This window comes from Schistocerca nitens, chromosome 9, assembly GCF_023898315.1.
Source record: "Schistocerca nitens isolate TAMUIC-IGC-003100 chromosome 9, iqSchNite1.1, whole genome shotgun sequence".
Taxonomy (NCBI): Eukaryota; Metazoa; Arthropoda; class Insecta; order Orthoptera; family Acrididae; genus Schistocerca; species Schistocerca nitens.
In genome coordinates this window covers 68,435,044-68,457,010 of record NC_064622.1, presented here as the reverse complement: position 1 = coordinate 68,457,010, position 21,967 = coordinate 68,435,044, and the positions used below count along the sequence as shown (strand labels likewise).

At 38.9% G+C, this 21,967-nt stretch overlaps 1 protein-coding gene across 1 annotated transcript in view; it reads right to left on the bottom strand.

Annotated features, from left to right (window-relative positions):
* Positions 1 to 358: 358 nt before the first annotated feature.
* The window catches only part of LOC126204013 (sarcoplasmic calcium-binding protein), a 186,685-nt gene continuing 165,076 nt past the window's right edge, over positions 359 to 21,967 (bottom strand). The window contains exons 3-6 of the mRNA XM_049938442.1: positions 19,404 to 19,571; positions 19,070 to 19,210; positions 8,166 to 8,246; positions 359 to 773 (exon numbers count right to left, since the gene is read on the bottom strand). Of these exons, the coding sequence (XP_049794399.1) occupies positions 624 to 773; positions 8,166 to 8,246; positions 19,070 to 19,210; positions 19,404 to 19,571 (540 nt within the window). The 3' untranslated portion in view covers positions 359 to 623. The remainder of the gene's footprint in view (positions 774 to 8,165; positions 8,247 to 19,069; positions 19,211 to 19,403; positions 19,572 to 21,967) is intronic.

The window sequence follows — 21,967 nt, the reverse complement described above, 5'->3', positions numbered from 1 at the left end:
TATGCAGTTAGAATATCCTGATTAACACAATTTCTTTATCAAACATAATTTTACAGATTATATCAGAAAATACATTTAATATATACGGATCTGGTTGAGACTTTTACTTTGGTAATGACAGAAAATTTATCATGGCAGTCACACTATTTCAACACATTTTCTGAATAAGATGTAATTGATGCTCTGAACAGTTTTTATTCCTTAGTCTCTGATGATCCAATTACGTTTTCAGAAAAAAATGTTGTGTAATTTTCTTATCTATAAATTTGCAGAATGTAATATCCTTCTGAATTCATTGCTGAACAGTGTCTTGAAATTAAACAACTAAAAATTAGTTACTCTGTAGTTCATTACACTATAAAACATTATCCTACATTTTAACATATATCCCACAGTGTGAAGATCACAGTCTCTTCACTTTACTCTGCCTCTAGAATGTGGTAATTTTCTGGTGTCATATTTGTTGTCACAAGGCAACAGTAACTTCTCTCTATTATTAGCTGAATAAAAACTCAGCATGACAAAAGTACATTCGTCAATGACAAGCTTGTCGAATGTTCAGGTTTGCATTATTAAAGTTATTACCACCATCATTATCAGTTCTTGCCAGATATTTCAGCATATTAAGGCTTGATGAGAGGACCCCAGAAGTATTTACTTGGCTTTGACTCATCTTCTGTGATAAAATACTCCCTTCCAAGCCTAATAAATTCCTCATCACTAAGATGTCCATCATGGTTCAGATCAATAGCAGTGAAGCTCTCAATTGCTTTCTGAAACAAAACAAAAAATATTTTCTTCTGTAAGGTCTTCAAAGCTTCTCTCTCTCTCTCTCTCTCTCTCTCTCTCTCTCTCTCTCTCTCTCGCTCGCTCTCTTTTTCTCTCCGTGTGTGTGTGTGTGTGTGTGTGTGTGTGTGTGTGTGTGTGTGTGTGTCCTTGCATGGAACAACACTGATTGTCTAGGAGTGATTGCTGAACAGATGTGTGTTGTGGGGATAGGGAGGGGGCAGAGAAAGGAAGTGACTGAGGATTGGGGCAGCAAGAAGAAGGGGAGGTGCTGAGGTAAAACCATGGATAGCGAAGTATTTTGAGATGGAAAGATTGAAGGCTCTCAGCAACTGCTGAAAATGTCGGCAATGATTCCAAAACTGATGAGAAATGAGAAAAAAGTGAGTACAAAGATAGTGACAAAGTGGTAAAGGAGAGGTAAATGGGTGACTGAGGAAGTGACTTAACACAGTCTTAGGCCAAGTGTGCTGGAGGATCAGTTTCCACTTGCACAGTTCAGAGGAGCTAGTAGCTTACAATTTAGGAGTGTGTAATGACAGGTGGGAGAGGGCGGGGGGGGGGGGGGGGGGGGGGGCGAGTTTCTATATGGCATGGATATAGAAGAAATGTGAAATACAGAAAGGTGGAACAAATCAACATTACTTGATAACACGCTTAGTGCAAATAGTATTTTTTTGGTTTTTTCTACCTCATACACTATGTATGTACAATAGTTACCTGAAATATCAAAATACTTTCATGGTATATTGTAGATAATTTCATTTAATGCAATATCCAATAATACCTCAGGCACTCCAATTTCCAGTCCACAAATAAATATTTGTTGCAGTTCATTCATTCATTCATCCATACACTCGCACACACACACATATCCATCCACACATATACAGACAGCACCTTCAGAATTTGAAAGAGAGTATTCCAATCAACATTGTCAAAAGCTTTCTCCAAGTCTACAAATGCTAGAAACATAGGTTTGCCTTTCCTTAATCTATTCTCTAAGATAAGTCGTAGGATCAGTATTGCCTTACGTGTTCCAACATTTCTACGGAATCCAAACTGATCTTCCCCGAGGTTGGCTTCTACCAGTTTTTCCATTCGTCTGTAAAGAACTCGTGTTTGTATTTTGCAGCTGTGACTTATGAAACTGATAGTTCGGTAATGTCTGCTTGTGTCTGTATATGTGTGGATGGATATGTGTGTGTGTGCGCGCGAGTGTATACCCGTCCCTTTTTCCCCCTAAGGTAAGTCTTTCCGCTCCCAGGATTGCAATGACTCCTTACCCTCTCCCTTCAAACCCACATCCTCTCGTCTTTCCCTCTCCTTCCCTCTTTCCTGATTAGGCAACAGTTTGTTAGGAAAGCTTGAATTTTGTGTGTATGTTTGTGTTTGTTTGTGTGTCTATCGACCTGCTAGCACTTTCGTTTGGTAAGTCACATCATCTTTGTTTTTGGATATACATACATACATACATCACGTCCCACACATCACATCATGGAGAACAGAAGCAATCAGGGATGTGGAATGAGTCATGTTAATGCATTAACCCTCTCATTGCTTCAGACATGCTCTTTGCATTCTGTGCTGAGGCGTCTTTTGTGATGGCTGTACTGCTCGCCAAATGCCAGTTCCTGTGCTGAGAGATGGCATTCTGGCCAGTAAAAAATACTCATCATCTCATTTTTCAAAAACTATTACATGAAAAAATGTGATTTTGGCTCATCTTACAATCTGATTATCTTCAAGTGATGTTGTTGTTGCGGTCTTCAGTCCAGAGACTGGTTTGATGCACCTCTCCGTGCTACTCTATCCTGTGCAAGCTTCTTCATCTCCCTGTACCTACTGCAACCTACATCCTTCTGAATCTGTTCAGTGTATTCATCTCTTGGTCTCCCTCTACGATTTTTACCCTCCACGCTGCCCTCCAATACTAAATTTGTGATCCCTTGATGCCTCAGAATATGTCCTACCAACTGATCCCTTCTTCTAGTCAAGTTGTGCCACAAATTTCTCTTCTCCCCAATTCTATTCAATACCTCCTCATTAGTTAAGTGATCTACCCATCTAATCTTCAGCATTCTTCTGTAGCACTACGTTTCAAAAGCTTCTATTCTCTTCTTGTCCAAACTACTTATCATCCATGTTTCACTTCCATACATGGCTACACTCCATACAAATACTTTCAGAAATGTCTTCCTGACACTTAAATCCATACTCGATGTAAACAAATTTCTCTTGTTCAGAAACACTTTCCTTGCCATTGCCAGTCTACATTTTATATCCTCTCTACTTCGACCATCATCAGTTATTTTGCTCCCCAAATAGCTAAACTCATTTACTACTTTAAGCATCTCATTTCCTAATCTAATTCCCACAGCATCACCCGATTTAATGTGACTACATTCCATTACCCTTGTTTTGCTTTTTTTTATGTTCACCTTATATCCTCCTTTCAAGACACTGTCCATTCTGTTCAGCTGCTCTTCCAGGTCCTTTACTGTCTCTGACAGAATTACAATGTCACTGGTGAACCTCAAAGTTTTCATTTCTTCTCCACGGATTTTAATTCCTACTCCAAATTTTTCTTTTGTTTCCTTTACTGCTTGCTCAATATGCAGATCGAATAACATCGGGGAGAGGCTACAACCCTGTCGTACTCCCTTCCCAACGACTGCATCCCTTTCATGCCGCTCGACTCTTATAATTGCCATCTGGTTTCTGTACAAATTGTAAATAGCCTTTTGCTCCCTGTATGTTACCCCTGCCACCTTCACAATTTGAAAGAGAGTATTCCAATCAACATTGTCAAAAGCATTCTCTAAGTCTACAAATGCTAGAAACGTAAGTTTGCCTTTCCTTAATCTATTCTCTAAGATAAGTCGTAGGGTCAGAATTGCCTTACGTGTTCCAACATTTCTACGGAATCCAAACTGATCTTCCCAGAGGTTGGCTTCTACCAGTTTTTCCATTCGTCTGTAAAGTATTCGTGTTAGTATTTTGCAGCTGTGACTTATGAAACTGATAGTTCGGTAATTTTCACAGTTGTCAACACTTGCTTTCTTTGGGATTGCAATTATTATATTCTTCTTGAAGATGAGGTGTCTCATACATCTTGCTCACCACATGGTAGAGTTTTGTCAGGGCTGGCTCTCCTAAGGCTATCAGTAGTTCTAATTGAATGTTGTCTAGTCCCGGGGCCTTGTTTTGACTTAGGTCTTTCAGTGCTCTGTCAAACTCTTCACGCAGTATCATATCTCCCATTTCATCTTCTTCTACCTCCTCTTCCATTTCCATAATATTGTCCTCAAGAACATCGCCCTTGTATAGACCCTCTATATACTACTTCCACCTTTCTGCTTTTCCTTCTTTGCTTAGAACTGGGTTTCCATCTGAGCTCTTGATATTCTTGCAAGTGGTTCTTTTTCCTCCAAAGGTCTCTTTAATTTTCCTGTAGGCAGTATCTATCTTACCCCTAGTGAGATAACCCTTTACATCCTTACATTTGCCCACTAGCCAATCCTGCTTAGCCATTTTGCACTTCCTGTCGATCTCATTTTTGAGACGTTTGTATTCCTTTTTGCCTGCTTCATTTACTGCATTTTTGTATTTTCTCCTTTCATCAATTAAATTGAATATCTCTTCTGTTACCCAAGGATTTCTATTAGCCCTCGTCTTTTTACCTACTTGATCCTCTGCTGCTTTCACTATTTCATCTCTTAAAGCTACCCATTCTTCTTCTACCATATTTCTTTCCCCCATTCTTGTCAATCATTCCCTAATGCTATCCCTGAAACTCTCTACAACTTTTGGTTCTTTCAATTTATCTTGGTCCCATATTCTTAAATTCCCACTTTTGTGCAGTTTCTTCAGTTTTAATCTACAGTTCATAACCAATAGATTGTGGTCAGAGTCCACATCTGCCCCTGGAAATCTCCACGCTTCTTCCATGCATACAACCTTCTTTTATGATTCTTGAACCAAGTGTTAGCTATGATTAAGTTATGCTCTGTGCAAAATTCTACCAGGTGGCTTCCTCTTTCATTCCTTAACCCCATTCCATATTCACCTACTACACTTCCTCCTCTTCCTTTTCCTACTATCTAATTCCAGTCACCCATGACTATTAAATTTCCATCTCCCTTCACTATCTGAATAATTTCTTTTATCTCATCATACATTTCATCAATCTCTTCTTCATCTGCGGAGCTAGTTGGCATATAAACTCGTGCTACTGTGGTAGGCATGGGCTTCATATCAATCTTGGCCACAATAATGCATTCACTATGCTGTTTGTAGTAGCTTACCCGCATTCCTACTTTTTTTATTCATCATTAAACCTACTCCTGCATTACCCCTATTTGATTTTGTATTTATAACTCTGTATCCACCAGACCATACGTCTTGTTCACCCTTCCACCGAACTTCACTAATTCCCACTATATCTAACTTTAACCTGTCCATTTCCCTTTTTAAATTTTCTAACCTACCTGCCCGATTAAGGGATCTGACATTCCACGCTCCGACCCGTAGAACGCCACTTTTCTTTCTCCTGATAACGTCGTCCTTAGCAGTCCCCGCCCGGAGATCCAAATGGGGGACTATTTTACCTCCGGAATATTTTACCCAAGAGGACGCCATCATCATTTAACCATACAGTAAAGCTGCATGCCCTCGTGTAAAATTATGGCTGTAGTTTCCCCTTGCTTTCAGCCGTTCACAGTACCAGCACAGCAAGGCCGTTTTGGTTAGTGTTACAAGGCCAGATCAGTCAATCATTCAGACTGTTGCCCCTGCAACTACTGAAAAGGCTGCTGCCCCTCTTCAGGAACCACACATTTGTCTGGCCTCTCAACAGATACCCCTCTGTTGTGGTTGCACCTACGGTACAGCTATCTGTATCATTGAGGCACGCAATCCTCCCCACCAACCGCAAGGTCAATGGTTCATGGGGGGGGGGGGGCTTCAATTGATAAAGAACTGAATTTCTTTAACTGAATTTCTTTAACTGAATTTCTTTTCATTATCGATCATACTTATTGTGCTGCATCAAATTACATAAAATATTGCACAAAATTTTAAAGATCTCACAGAGGAAAAATACATGGCATAAACTTTGTGTATGGTTGATTTTAGTTAGTATATTGCAGCAAATCTAATATAGATAAGATATTTAAATTTTATTTAAAATTGACAGCAGAAGGATATCTCATTTTGCTCTCGAGTTATGGGGTTTTATATCTGAGGGGTGGTCAGGTGCAATGCATCTACTCACATCCTTGCACACCAAGAATCATGTGATCATAAAAATTATCATATCTTATAAAAAAACTCAAGGTGTTGAAATGAGGTTTTTTTTTTGCAAATGTTAGAACACAATGATACACATATATTGTATGATAAATACTTAAATACTCAAAACTTTTTCATTCAGATATGGAAGTAACTTGCTGCAGTTGTGACAGGTCAGCAATGAGGATGCATTCAGATGTTCATAGCACTGTAGGAAAACCCAAGAGGCATGCAGATACACATCCTTAACACCTGGGGAAGGGAGTAACAGGATATGTATACACACCCACAGCAGTGAAAGGGTTAATAAGCAGAAACAGGTGCAGCAGAATACTTCTGTAAAGGAGGCTAGCAACAAATTATGATAGTGCTCATCTACCACACTAATAATTAAGGGTATTGCTTCCATGTACAGTTATACATATTGGCAAAAAAGCACCTACTTTGGAAAAAAGCAGCTACTTTGAAAAAAAGCCAAGGCTCTTCTTCTCCTACTACCCAGCAGCTGTTATCACCTAAATATTCAGAGCATTTATGTAACACTATACAGACCACTATCGGATGTCTACATACTGAAAAAGTCAAGATATATTTATATTCTTTTAAAATCTTCACTTCTTTATGAATTGTATGGTTAAGTTAAGTACTAGCATCCAGATATTCTGATAAGATATTGTAGGGTTGGCTAATAATGTATTCTTTTACTTTAGTTTTGAATGTTCAGGGATTTTCAATTTTCTGAGTGGTCTGTTGGTTATGTGCTGCAGACTCTTGCACAATGTTGTAACACTCCATTCTGAATATTATTTCATTGTCATATCTGAGCCTTTTAAGAATGTCAGCTCCCTTAACACAAATCCCAACCACTGTTCTTGTACACTGTTTACATCTTAATTGTGGCAGCTGACACCAAATGTACAATTAACTTGTAAACTGTGTATAAGAACAGTGGTTTACCATGATTTGTGTTGAGGGTGTTGACACTGTTAAAAGGCTTGGTACGACAATGACATATGTACATTGAGTGGATTTTTAAAGTTTGACACATGCTGAAGCAGTCTTTTGCAATATAACATTTTATAAGTATGGTAAGTCCAATGATGAAAATAAATAATTTCTACATAATGTCTTTCAAAAAACTCCTGTTATTGTTCACTAGAAATTCTTGTCTTCTCTTTATTAGTTGCCTTGTTCTGTTTGACTTTTCTCATCTTTTGCAGTTTACTAAAGAATTTTTGTTAAATGATTCCTGAAATGCTAGCTTGTTCCTCACTTTAATCTGGTTTATTCTTAAATAAATATTCATTATGTACATTTCTCATGTCCTACTGGATGAGTTTACATACAGACTGTGGTGTCACCACCAGACACCACACTTGCTAGGTGGTAGCCTTTAAATCGGCCGCGGTCCATTAGTATATGTCGGACCCGCGTGTCGCCACTGTCAGTGATCGCAGACCGAGCGCCGCCACACGGCAGGTCTAGAGAGACTTACTAGCACTTGCCCCAGTTGTACAGCCGATGTTGCTAGGAATGGTTCACTGACAATCACGCTCTCATTTGCCGAGACGATAGTTAGCATAGCCTTCAGCTACGTCATTTGCTACGACCTAGCAAGGCGCCGTATTCAATTAATATTGAAATTATACTTTTGTATCGTCAAGAGCGATGTACACCAATTATGGATTAAAGTTAAGTATTACATCATCTACGTACTTTATTTGCAATTCTGAAGACATTGTCCTGTTCCAGACCTCACGCCAGTCAGCGTGTAATTAAACGCGTGCATTTCGGCCTCCTCTAGCAAAATGGTGTTGGCTCTTCTGCCAACACTACACAGACTAAAAACAGAATATAACTAGATTTTGAAAAAGAACAGAAAGAGTTGACTGTATCTTCCCAGTCTTCCAGGCGGTTGATAAATCTGTTGCTTACTATACTGGAATTATCAATTCCAGAGGAAATGTGAAGCATGTCATCCATAACTCTCAGTTTGAGCAAACATAAGGAATCACAATAGAGAGACTATTGCTCAATACATGAATATCCGTGGTGTTCAACACAACCAGCCACCATCAGTTTCTTACCTCTGGTCCTAGGTTCAAGCACTGAAAGAAAAATTTGAATTCTTCGACAGATATGTCACCACTCTTGTCCTTGTCAATAGCCTGAAACAAGAAGTGCTGTTAAATTTCCTCTGATGGAATTTCATTGAATTGTTTACATTCAAGCTGTTCACTCAATTAGACAATCAATGTTCTGAGCTTGCACTACTGAAAACAGAATTACAGAATAATTATGGCAGATTTGGTAAAGCATTCTGCAATGATAAATGATACATAAGTACTACAGTGGGATAAAAATTTCTAGCTACATTTGATCCACTTACAAACCATAGCTGCATCAAGATGTGAGAAGTTACCATGTGTAATCAGTAGAAGAATAGGAAAAATTCAACAACAGTTGTAAGACTGGTCATCTGTAATTAGATTGTGAGGTAATTAGAGAGAGTTCAGTTTCGATCTTGCTTCTGGTCAGTTTTTATTCCGAGCTGTAGAGAAGCACAGCTTGTGGTTGAAGATCCAATGGGATGTTATGAGAGCTCTCTGGAAAGTAAAATCCATTTTTATGTAGCAAGAGAAGTAGCTGGGGAGGGGGGGGGGGGGGGGGGCAGGAGACATTCAATACACTGTACACTGACTCATGCAGTATGTCAGTGTGCTTAGACTTGTGATAGTGAGAAAGCCACATTTCTTCCCAGTCACCTGCAACAGCCTTTGAAATTTAATATTGCAATTGCAAATCCCACCAATTGTGAAATTCGTTCTGTAATATAGTTTTCAGTGGAAAAAAAGAACAACTTACTCTCATCTATTGAAATTTATCATGAAGATTGCGTTGTATGTGAACTAAGTGTTCCGTGAAGGTGTTAAAAGAAAGGATGAAAATTCAAGAAGACATCAAGCGTGTATCTGTTTGTTGTCAACTATGAACTACTACAGAAAATTGATGAAAACCTTGTGAAAACCTGTATTACATGATATCTTTAGTGCCACACAACTTTCTGCAGTTTTCTATGAGTGTTTTGAATGAGGTTGTGACTAAATGATTAGTATACCATAAGTTCCTTGCTTGTTGGGTTCCAAGCATCCTTTCAGAAAACTGCAATGTCAATGAATTACTGCTTGTCTAGATTTTCTTATCCTTTATGATGTGGAAGGAAAAGCCCTACTGAACAGAATTATGACTGATGGTGAGAGGTAGTTTACCAATGGCAACATGGAGACACAATGTCAGTCAGTGGTGTGTGTTTCTATTGCCTCACACATCAAACCAAAAAACACAAGCCAAGCTTTATAAGTCCATATGGATACAATTTTTTGAAACAGTAATTCTTTACTGTATGTGTGTTTTATGGGATGTGAAAGGACAATCAATACCGAATCTTACTGTGAGCTATTAAGAAAACTGAGAAGAAAATAAGCTACACTTAGTCTTGACTATGGGTATCATGTTTTTGCACAGGAATGTAGACCATGCTTTATATTGTTACCATTTCTTATGGCACTTTTGTCCTTGAAAGCCTTGTTATTATATCCTAAAAAGGTTCTTTATGTCATATACACTCCTGGAAATTGAAATAAGAACACCGTGAATCCATTGTCCCAGGAAGGGGAAACTTTATTGACACATTCCTGGGGTCAGATACATCACATGATCACACTGACAGAACCACAGGCACATAGACACAGGCAACAGAGCATGCACAATGTCGGCACTAGTACAGTGTATATCCACCTTTCGCAGCAATGCAGGCTGCTATTCTCCCATGGAGACGGTCGTAGAGATGCTGGATGTAGTCCTGTGGAACGGCTTGCCATGCCATTTCCACCTGGTGCCTCAGTTGGACCAGCGTTCGTGCTGGACGTGCAGACCGCGTGAGACGACGCTTCATCCAGTCCCAAACATGCTCAATGGGGGACAGATCCGGAGATCTTGCTGGCCAGGGTAGTTGACTTACACCTTCTAGAGCACGTTGAGTGGCACGGGATACATGTGGACGTGCATTGTCCTGTTGGAAGAGCAAGTTCCCTTGCCGGTCTAGGAATGGTAGAACGATGGGTTCGATGACGGTTTGGATGTACCGTGCACTATTCAGTGTCCCCTCGATGATCACCAGTGGTGTACGGCCAGTGTAGGAGATCGCTCCCCACACCATGATGCCGGGTGTTGGCCCTGTGTGCCTCGGTCGTATGCAGTCCTGATTGTGGCGCTCACCTGCACGGCGCCAAACACGCATACGGCCATCATTGGCATCAAGGCAGAAGCGACTCTCATCGCTGAAGACGACACGTCTCCATTCGTCCCTCCATTCACGCCTGTCGCGACACCACTGGAGGCGGGCTGCACGATGTTGGGGCGTGAGCGGAAGACGGCCTAACGGTGTGCGGGACCGTAGCCCAGCTTCATGGAGACGGTTGCAAATGGTCCTCGCCGATACCCCAGGAGCAACAGTGTCCCTAATTTGCTGGGAAGTGGCGGTGCGGTCCCCTACGGCACTGCATAGGATCCTACGGTCTTGGCGTGCATCCGTGCGTCGCTGCGGTCCGGTCCCAGGTCGACGGGCACGTGCACCTTCCGCCGACCACTGGCGACAACATCGATGTACTGTGGAGACCTCACGCCCCACGTGTTGAGCAATTCGGCGGTACGTCCACCCGGCCTCCCGCATGCCCACTATACGTCCTCGCTCAAAGTCCGTCAACTGCACATACGGTTCACGTCCACGCTGTCGCGGCATGCTACCAGTGTTAAAGACTGCGATGGAGCTCCGTATGCCACGGCAAACTGGCTGACACTGACGGCGGCGGTGCACAAATGCTGCACAGCTAGCGCCATTCGACGGCCAACACCGCGGTTCCTGGTGTGTCCGCTGTGCCGTGCGTGTGATCATTGCTTGTACAGCCCTCTCACAGTGTCCGGAGCAAGTATGGTGGGTCTGACACACCGGTGTCAATGTGTTCTTTTTTTTCATTTCCAGGAGTGTACAATTATTTGGTATTGTTTCATTCTAGTTCTTGTAATACTTTGTAATCTATGCTATTGTCAACTTCTTTTTTCCAGATATAGAACAATATTTGTTTTGTAAGCATGTTCTCATTCATTCAGCAGAGGTACCCAAGAATAGTAAGCTTAACTTTGCCATTATTTCTGATACTTTGGTAGATCATTTATTTTTTAGTATTATTATTGTGATAATAACAATAATTATAAAGTATCTCTATAATATGTTAACTTGAAAGTACCAAGAATGGGCACAAAATGGGAAAGCTGGCAACCACAGCCTATTGTTAGAAATCATTCCAGCAAATACTTGGAATAATCTGAGGAAAACCGAGGCCACTGATTCCACACACACATCACTTGCAAGCAGTATTCCCTTTACAGTCCGAATTATAATGGTATTGCAAGTTCATTCCTGTAGGCCATTTGTTCAGTGCCACTTGAACACACCTTTGATGATGAAGCATACTGGCATTTTCTTTCACCTTTCTGCTTTTTTTTTAATAGGTTGCTAGTGACTAAGGTTTATCTAACAGTCACTTTTATGGCCCCAGAGTTGTACACACCTTTCAAGTAGGGTTTCTTTTCATTTTATAACTTTTAGTTTGCAACATACAGCCAGTTTATTCATATGGCCAGTACACAAATCTTGCACATCGTGGATAATTGTTTTTGTACACATCTTGGATGTATTGCGCTAGATGTGATTATCTGCAGTGACATCTTGTATCATATCTCTAAATAATGCATGCCTATAATCCATAATTAGAATTTCAGTCCAAGTGACATCTGCTGCAAGAGCAGTTTCTTTGGCTCCATGATCAACAATTCATTAGTGATAATTCCAATATGTGGTTTCTTCCAGGTGATGATAACAGATTTGTCTTTTTCACACATTGGTAGCAGCACTTCACTGATCCTGTATACAATAAGGTTTTCTATCTCCTGGCACTAAAGCTCTTTAGAAATGAAATCTTGAGGCATCAGGTGTTCTGCCAGATATGTGTCATCCATGTACAATACTTCAACAGTGTGACTTGTGTTCGCCAGGCAGTAGAGACTCTATGGTGACAATATATTGGCATTTTAAGAAGCTGGACAAACTCTGACAAAGCAAAGGGTTGAGACACTATGGGCAGAAGAGGTACAGGAATATCAAGAAGCTGGGCAAGCTATGACAAAGGAAAGGATTGATGAAGGAAATGAACCACGTTGTTGAGACATTGTGCAAGGATGACACTGATGTCTGGCAGAACACCCAACATCTCGCAGTGTAAATCAGGAAGGGTCAAGAATTACTTCTTTAGAACTCTTAGGGCCAACAGCGAATCACTGAGTTTAATTTATGGAGCTGTTGTCTCAACAAACATAAATGTACAGCTTCTAGTATGGCTACAAATTCCTCATTCATGAGGTCTGTGTCTGTTGAATAAACCAACTTTGGGTTGTAGAATGCCCTTCCAATAGAGCTGGTAGTTTCAAAGCCTTTAGTGAGGATATTGACTATTTGTGGATTCTGTCTTAAAGACTGCACCGTAATGCTGCTATTTATGTCAGCACAATATTCAGAAGAAACAACAGATATTAGCTGGAATGGTATATTAAAGATTTTTAGTTGAGTTAGCTTTCCCAGAGATCTCCTGAATGTGTAAATATGTTTATACTAGAGGAGCAATAATCCTAGCTATCTCAAAGTGTCCAGTGAAGCATTTTTAGTCAAATTTGAAATAATTTGTCTGAGGTTATTTGATACATTTGGAGCTCTTTTAAAAAGAAAATTGGCTTGGAGTTACAGCTGGAGTTTTGGGTGCTTAAACTAACTGTGCTTTGGCTGGAGAGGAGTGGACTGGACTGGATTGCCCCCACAGAAACCTGCCACTCTGTATTGACAGTTGTTAATTCTCTCAAAACAATTTTCCAATGCAGGTCCATAACAGATACGCCTTTAACCCTTGGACAGGTGCACGATCTGTAATGTTACCAAGGTAAACAAATAAGAACAGAATCACAGTTTAATCTTAATTTAATCAAACAATGATGAAATAAACTTACATTATGCGAGCTAAATCACTGTTTCACTAAACAATAGTAAAATTAAAATTAATTATATAAATAGTTCATTATACATACAAGTGTTATCCCATATTAATGACCCATTCGCAGCATTAAACAGTGCAGTTGCATCAGATCCCAGCCAGCTGTTTATTCAATTGCTTATTATCTCACAGACAACTGCCTCACTGTGGGACTGCACTGCTAGCTTGGAATCTGAGTCATTTTCTTGCACGGACCATAAATATTTTCTCATCTACCTCACTGTTTATTTTACATTGCTACTGCTCACTTGGACATTTGATAGCATAACATAGCAGTGTGTTGGGTGAAGCAATAATGAAAGAATAGGTACAGGCTTGCAATTGTAAAACAACAATGGAACAGTACAAGACAATGTCATTTGTGACTGGCTCACTTTATATGTAGGCACACTCGCTCAAGGGTTAATGAATGACTGGGTGTACCATCTACTGGTAGGGCTATGGAGCTGACCAGATGCTCAGCCCCACCGAAATCTTATCACTGATATGATTACGTTGGTAACTACTCTGTCAGCATGTGACTTATGTGCATCTCCCACATTAATAGATCATGAGTCCTATTTCACAATTTCTTTACAGGGACATGGCACAGTTAAACTACCTTAGAAAGAGTCAGTGCAAGTTGGAAAAAAAAACTACAGGAAAAGTTAGCTGCAGGGAGGTTCCATAGGCATCTTTCTTGTAAGGCATTGTTTGAGCGCAGATATTGTAGTAATCAGTTGAATCCCACACCCTTCTGGAGGTACACCCTTGAAGTAGAAACATACATCATACTGAAGAACTTTCACCTTCTCTAAGAATATACTAAGTATGTCAGGAGTGTAAACATTGAACAAGAGGGACACCAAAACTGTAACTTTCAGGAAATCTGTGTTCTTAGTTCTTGTATATGCCTTTTGATTCATATGACAGGAAGCAGTCAGAGATAAAAGACAATAACCATTCTGTAAAACCATGAGGCAAATTTTGTTACTTTAATGTCTTGCCACTGGGAGAGCAACATTCTTGTATGTCCAGAAACACTGCTAGATAGCAGACATTTCTGCAGAAATAGAGTTGAATTTGACTTCTTTCAGGCCAGTCTTTTTGGATGTTACAATAATTAGAAATGTTGTTGTATACTGCACAAGTCTGTAAGGCTCAAAATAAATTTTCTTTTGATCAGCTTCTGTAACTGTTCCATTAACCAACTATAAAAGGGCTAGGACAGGTGAACAATCACATCATTATTGACATATTGTTTGCTTTACCATGGTAATTTGTTTGTTTAGTGGTTTTTGTTAGAGATAAAGAACAGGTGTAATAAACTGTGACCAGGTCACATCTTCAACAGTATTATTGATAAGGCACATTTTCAAGCATAGAAGAAAGTTACTTTATATTCCTTTCCTGTGTGTTGTGTGTCTTCGTATATTCTTATAGGGTACAAAGTGGCACAACCTTCCCAGTAATAGTCAGACAGCTTTTCTTCATGAATATCATACTCCCCTGATATATTAAAACACACTGTATTCAATGATATAAATTTTTAAACATGGTTGTAGACAGGAAGGAGATAAAAATATTCAACAACTATAATTTTTTAAAAAATATAGTTAAGTTCATCAGTAGTGGCAAAGGGTTGTATTTATTTGCTACTGTAAAGATTAATTAGCTTACAGTTTTCAAGTTTGTCTCAAATTTTGACAGTTAATATTTTTTAAGACTTGCTGTAGCTTAGTGGTGTTGATTTTTATTAAGTTTAACACAATTACTTCTTGCATGGCCTCAGGATGCACAACACATCAAGAGACAACATACAATCAAACAGGCAGTTGTGAAATGGAAATACAAACTATGAACAACAAGAAAATGACTTCTTTATCTCATAGCTTGACTGTTTCAAATCTCTTATTACTGGAGGACAGCTGGTACAATGTATCAAAAGGAAGAGTCTCTTGAGGAAACTAAATTTATGAAACAAAATTGCTACCCTGTACTTACCTTCAGGCTAGTTGTCAGTACTGTCAATAGATATGTATAGCAAGCAGTACATGCATTATCCTAGCTTTCAGAACTAATATTGCGTTTGTTGGGAAGGAGAGAGTTGTAGGCTGGGGAAAGTTAAAAAGTGAGGGCAGGTTACTCAGGCCATGGGACAACAGGGATCCACGTATTTTGAGGACAAGTGAAGAACTCTCTTCTCCCTAAGGACGGAACTATTAATCCCGAAGGCTTGGTAACTGTGTGTACTTTTATACACTATGTGATCAAAAGTATCTTGACACCCCCAAAAACATATGTTTTTCATATTAGCTGCATTGTCCTGCCACCTACTGCCAGGTACTCCATATCAGCAACCTCAGTAGTCATTAGACATAATGAGTGAGCAGAATGGGGCACTCCGCGGAACTAACAGATTTAGAACATGGTCACTTGTATCATATGTCTGTATGCAAGATTTCCAGACTCCTAAACATCCCTAGGGCCACTGTTTCCAATGTGATATTGAAGAGGAAACTTGAAGGGACACATACAGCACAAAAGCGTACAGGCCGACCTCATCTGTTGACTGACAGAGTAATAGGTAGACACCTATCCAGACCATCACACAGGAATCCCAAACTGCATCAGGATCCACTGCAAGTACACGACAGTTAGGTGGGAGGTGAGAAAACTTTGATGTCATGGTCAAGCGGCTGCTCACAAGCCACACATCATGCCAGTAAATGCCAAATGATGCCTCACTTGGTGTAAGGAGCATAAATACTGGTTGACTGAACAGTACAAAAATGTTGTGTAGAGTGACAAATCATGGTACACAATGTGGTGATCCAATGGCAGGGTGTGGGTATGGCAAATGCCTGGTGAACGTCATCTGCCAGCGTGTGTAGTGCCAACAGTAAAAGTCAGAGGTGGTGGTGTTACGGTGTGGTCGTGTTTTCATGGAGGGGGCTTGAACCTTTGTTGTTTTGTGTGACACTACCACAATACAGGCCAACATTGATTTTTTAAACTCCTTCTTGCTTCCCACTGTTGAAGAGCAATTCAGGGATGGCGACTGCATCTTTCAACACGATCAAGCAGCTATTCATAATGCATGACCTTTGGTGGAGTGGTTACAAGACAATAACATCCCTGTAATGGACTGGCCTGCACAGAGTCCTGACCTGAATCCTATAAAACATCTTTGGGATGTTTTGGAATGCCAACTTCATGCCAGGCCTCACCGACCGACATCGATACCTCTCCTCAGTGCAGCACTCCATGAAGAATGGGCTGCCATTCCCCAAGCAACCTTCCAGCACCTGATTGAATGTATGCATGCGAGAGTGGAAGCTGTCATCAAGGCTGAGGATGGACCAACACCATACTGAATTCCAGTATTACCAATGGAGGGTGCCACAAACATGTAAGTCATTTTCAGCCAGGTGTCCAGACACTTTTGATCACATAATGTATGTATCTGTAAGTGGTACTGAAATTTGTCTTGAAATTAAGTACTGGTCAGCAATTCTGTGTCATAATTTTATACAGAGTGAGCCAGAATTCCACTGAAAACTTCAGAGGTTGCTCAGGGATACCTTCTGAGTATTTTGGTGCAAGGACCTTTGGTCTCTGGCAGCATATTACAGAGTGTGATTATTATTTATTTGGTTTGTTATCATGATCACCCTTTTTCCAGTGAAAATACCTTTAAAAATGTGAAGAAGCCTGTTATAGGCAATAACCAAAATCTATAACACACAACACGGAGTTATGCAACAATCCTCAGATGCATAAGTACCTCAGTGTAATTAGTGTCACTGAAAGAACAGCTCATTACTGAACACACGTTTGAGAGTGAAGAGACACAGTGCATACTATAATCATTTTCAATCTTCTGCAGATATTTTCAGTGTGATACAGAACAAAGTTGACTGGGAAGAGAAACAAAAAGAAATGCAGTAATTCTGCAATGAGCTGACTGAGACCATGGGTTCCTTAGACCAAAATATTCATAAGGAGTCCCTGAACAGTTTCTGAAAGTTTATCAGTGGAGTTCTGCTTCACTTTATAATTATTATAATTAAGAAGGAAATATCATCTGAGAAAGTTATAAACTCTCAAGGAGACAGAATGGATAATAAGTATAAATTGCTGAGAGGCAAAATTCCAAGTGAAAGGCATGTCTGGAATGTAAGCAACATTTTGGAAAAAAAGCTCGTAAAACATTTTTAAACAAAAACTTATTTCTAGAAGAAAGAGCACTTCTTAAACTGTTTTTCTATATATTTGTCACCATCGTTCAGGCATTTGTCACAGCAGGACACCAACTTTTTTATATCTTCTTCATAGAAAGATGCCACCAGTGAAGACAGCCACTTCTGAAAACAGTTTTTTGCACCATCATAGCTGTCAAAGTGTCTTCCTCCAAAATCACTCTTCCTGTTCAAGAAAAAGTGGTAGCTGGAAGGTGTGAGATGGGGGCTGTATGATGGGTTATTGAACTGCTCCCAACCAAATTGCTGAGTAATCTTTTGAATGACACAAGCACAATGGGAACGTGCATTGTCATGAAGCAACATGTCTTGACTCAGCATTCCATGCCTTTTGTTTTGACATGTATGCTGGAATTTTCTCAATTTTTTTCATGCCTTTTGTTTTGAACTGTATGCTGGAATTTTCTCATTTTTTTCCATTGTAATATTGCACTGACAATTTGACCTATGGGAAAGAACTCATTAAGCAGAATACGCTGCCTGTCTCAGAACACAGTGCACATGTTTTTTTGTGCTGACAAAATTGTTTTGAATTTTTGTCTTTTGGTGCATAATCAGTACCGCCACTCAATTGACTGTTGTTTTGAGTCTGGAGTGACATGAGCAATCCAAGTTTCATCACTGGTCACAGTTTTGTTACGAATTAATCTCCCTCATCACTGCATTGGGTAAGAAATGTCAAATCACTGCCAAGTCGCTTCATTTTGTGGACACACTTAAGCATTTTCAGAACTCAACGGGAATACAATTTCTGAAAATTTAAGTGATTGACAATCTTATCCAAAACTGTTTATGAAATTTGTGGAAACTCATCACAAAGCATTCTTATTGTGAACCATACTTTGCTAATTTTGTCATTCAATTTCTCAACCAAACTGTCATTGATGACAGAAGGCCACCCACCCCATGCTTCGTCATAAACATTGGTTCATCTATAATTGAATTGTCTCACCCACTTTCTCACCATTCCACCAGTCATTACATTTTCACCATAAATCTTTACAAGATGAAGTTCAGCAGGCTTAAAATTATTTGCACTCAAAAATCATATTACAGAATGCACTTCACTGTCTGTGGGCTCAGAGCCCATCTTAAACATTTTGAAAAATCAGCAACAAACACAACAGAATCCAGCTGTAATGGTGTCAATCGGAGGAAATGATCCAGAGAGATGACTGAATGTGCAGAAGAGCAACAACAGTGCTGTGGTGGTGTTGGAACAAAACGGTACTACTTTCCAGACACCACTCATACAACACAATTTCCTACCTTTTTCCACCTCTTTAAGATAAGTACTGGTCAGTAATTCAGTCTTCTTCTTATACAGTATTCATTTTCATGAAGCAATTTAATTCACAGTGTATCTGTAAACCTTTTCACAAAATATAAGGAAAGCGTCTAAGTGTTCTCTGACTTGAATGTCGACATTACAGTCAGTTACTATATCAAGTACCAAGGTATGACTACTGTAGATAACAAACATTTATGAAAAATTTCATAACAGAAAATTGTGCAAATGGATTACTTTTGTAATTAAAAAGTTGCAAATTATGCAAACAGCACATGAAAATGTGTTAGTGCATAACGTACCTTGAAGAGATGCGGAAGAAAATGATGTGATTTCCTTTTAAGGGACTTGTCATTGATCACATGATGCATATTCTCCAAATATTGTTCTGTGGTAACCAAGTTATATGGGTGTGCAATACCCCATTGCTCTTCCCACACCACCTGGGAAAAACAGATTTAGTATCAGCAATAACAACAGCATTTTACTCCATACAAACAGTCTTAAGTTATTTCCAGATGTATTTCTGTAATGCTAATAGCATCTGTAGTTTCATGGGATTGCAGTGAAGAAGTATCTAAAGTCAATTGTTTGACTAGCTTTGTGTTGAATATTGTTAAAAATACTTAATAATACCTGAAGAGCTGCTCTGAACTCTTCTTCCTGTTTCTTTGTCAGATGTCCCAGGTTAATGAATCTGTCTGCCAAAATATTAAAGTCATCCATTGATACTACACCATCATGATTCAAATCAATGAGTCCATGAAACGTCCGAATTTTTCTTCGCCAAAATTCTGTGTTACCCTACAGCAAAAAAATAATGAAAGTTTTATTTTGAAATGTTAACAGAATATAAGTTACATAATTTTTAAGAAATTTGTCTGAGTGGACAATACAAGAGAAATATTGTGAAATTGGTTACACTGTAAATGATAAATGTGACTGTGAACAAATACAGACCTTGTAATATATTTCCATGCGCTCAAATCTATACAAAGCTGTGAATGAGCAAGACTTTATTTTTACCATAGGACAATATAAAAAAATAAGATTTACTGCACTTTGGACTGGAAAAATACAGTAATGCATTTAGTTAATCTGCCTTGCTTTTCTTTGTAGGATACAACTTCTTTCTGACATTTCAGCATTTTCTGCGCATTTAAGTAGTACAAAACAGTCAAGAATGGGCCAATGAGAGTAGCAAAGAGGCTTTGACCATCATCAATATATCCTGTTATAAAAAAAACTAAGTATCTGAATTTGTAAAAAATAAAAAATGAATGGCTATATAATTTCTGTAAGAGAAAAACAGGCTCATTAATGCTGATGTATTTGATAGCAAACACACATTATTTATGGCAATAAAAGCCAAATTCCTGTTACATAAGCATTTGCATTCCAGTAATAATAAAGACTGTTCTGCCACATACCTTTCTAAAAGAAATTGTAAAATAGGGGAAAGGCGACCACTCACCTACAGCAGACTGATGTGTGGCACACATGTGTATGAACAGAAAGCACTACTGACACTTGTTTTTGAGCTCTTGCTCTTTTTCTAAAAAAAGGTACACACATTCACACACACAGAAACCCGAACGCATAATCCTGTGGCTACGAGTCTCACCATGGTTTCTTTCCCTTATTTCACATATTAGCACCTTATAAATTAACATTTTGTAATAGTGTGTTGCGCAATCAGTGAAGTACAATACTGCTTAGATATGTTTCAAGAGCCTTTCCTGTATCAAATTAAACTTTTTTTCTTGTTTATTAATATATTGATTGGAAACAACACATATTTATTGATTATCAGTACAATTATACAAAATTAATGTTGGAACATGTTTTTTGCACAATGGACCTTTCTCTCTGCAGTGAAGTGTGTGCTGTTTTTGAAATTTCTTGTCAGATTAAAACTGTGAGACAGACCAGGACATAAACCCAGAACCTTGCCTTCCTCTGGCAAAGCTCTTAGCAGCTGAGCTATCTTTGCATGACTTAACAACAGATGGTAATCATGCTTTTTAGTCAACTTATTCACAAGCCGGCATCACCAAAATTTATTATCCATCTGGATGCCTATAAACATCATACACAAAGCCTCATTTGATGTTTGCCCATTGACCTCTACTTCTGTCATCTGTAAATCATTTTGATTTGCTTGGAATTGGATAATGCCATTTTTTATATTATTAAGAGGTAAGCTGTTGTCTGTGAATCAATCCTAAGCCTGTTCCATTATTCTCCAGTCTTTCTAGGCAGTGTGTTTAGGCAGCTTATTAATACACTTATGTTAACAGCAAACATTATAGTTTTTGAAGGATCCCTCATTGTCCTGGATGAATATGTAGACAAGAACAGAAACAGCCCAATTACCAAGCCTTATGGTACATTTAATCTTATTTCTGATGCATCATTTGCTAATGTGTTTTATTTAGACTGCTCCCCCTGTCCCTTTTCTGCCTAACCCTTCATTTTATTTCACACTGTGTTTGTTCAATTAATTTCTAGTATCAAAATTTAATTGCTTTTGGCTTCTGCTTCACCACTTTTCACACAATCCCTATTTCATTTCCATATGATGCACCAGACATAAAGATTCAGAAACTTCTCTTTTGATTATATGTCAGTATTTGAAACCAGCAGAACACTTACTGACAAAATCATTATCTGATGGTCCCTATTTGCTTTTCATGTTCCTTTGTTTCGGCAATTTTCTGTTATCTTGCATCTCAGATGGGTGAATTTAACTACAATGCCTTCCCTAATATCGATTACTTAATAAATCACTCCTTGCTACTATTTTTCACTAGCTCTGTATTTGCTTTGTTAACCATTAATCAAAATCCTGTGCCAAGTATTCTAACCATTACACAGTTCTCATAAAGTTTCTTTAGTTTTTACCAGCAGGACTATTTTGTCTGTTAATCTTAGCACTGGGAAATGCTTCTTTTGAAATATCTATTTCTAATTTGAAATGTTGTTTCCTTTCCACCATTTTTTCTGTAACATACATACTAAACAACAGTGGCAGTAAGCTGAAATGTTACTGTTGTAACTTCCACACACAAATGACCTAGAATGATAGTACAACTTTATTGGACTGTAGCATGTACACCAATCACCGTAATATACACTGAACATAATAAGATAAGGCAAATGTATGCAAGCAGTAATAACATAATAACTGAGCATGAGTA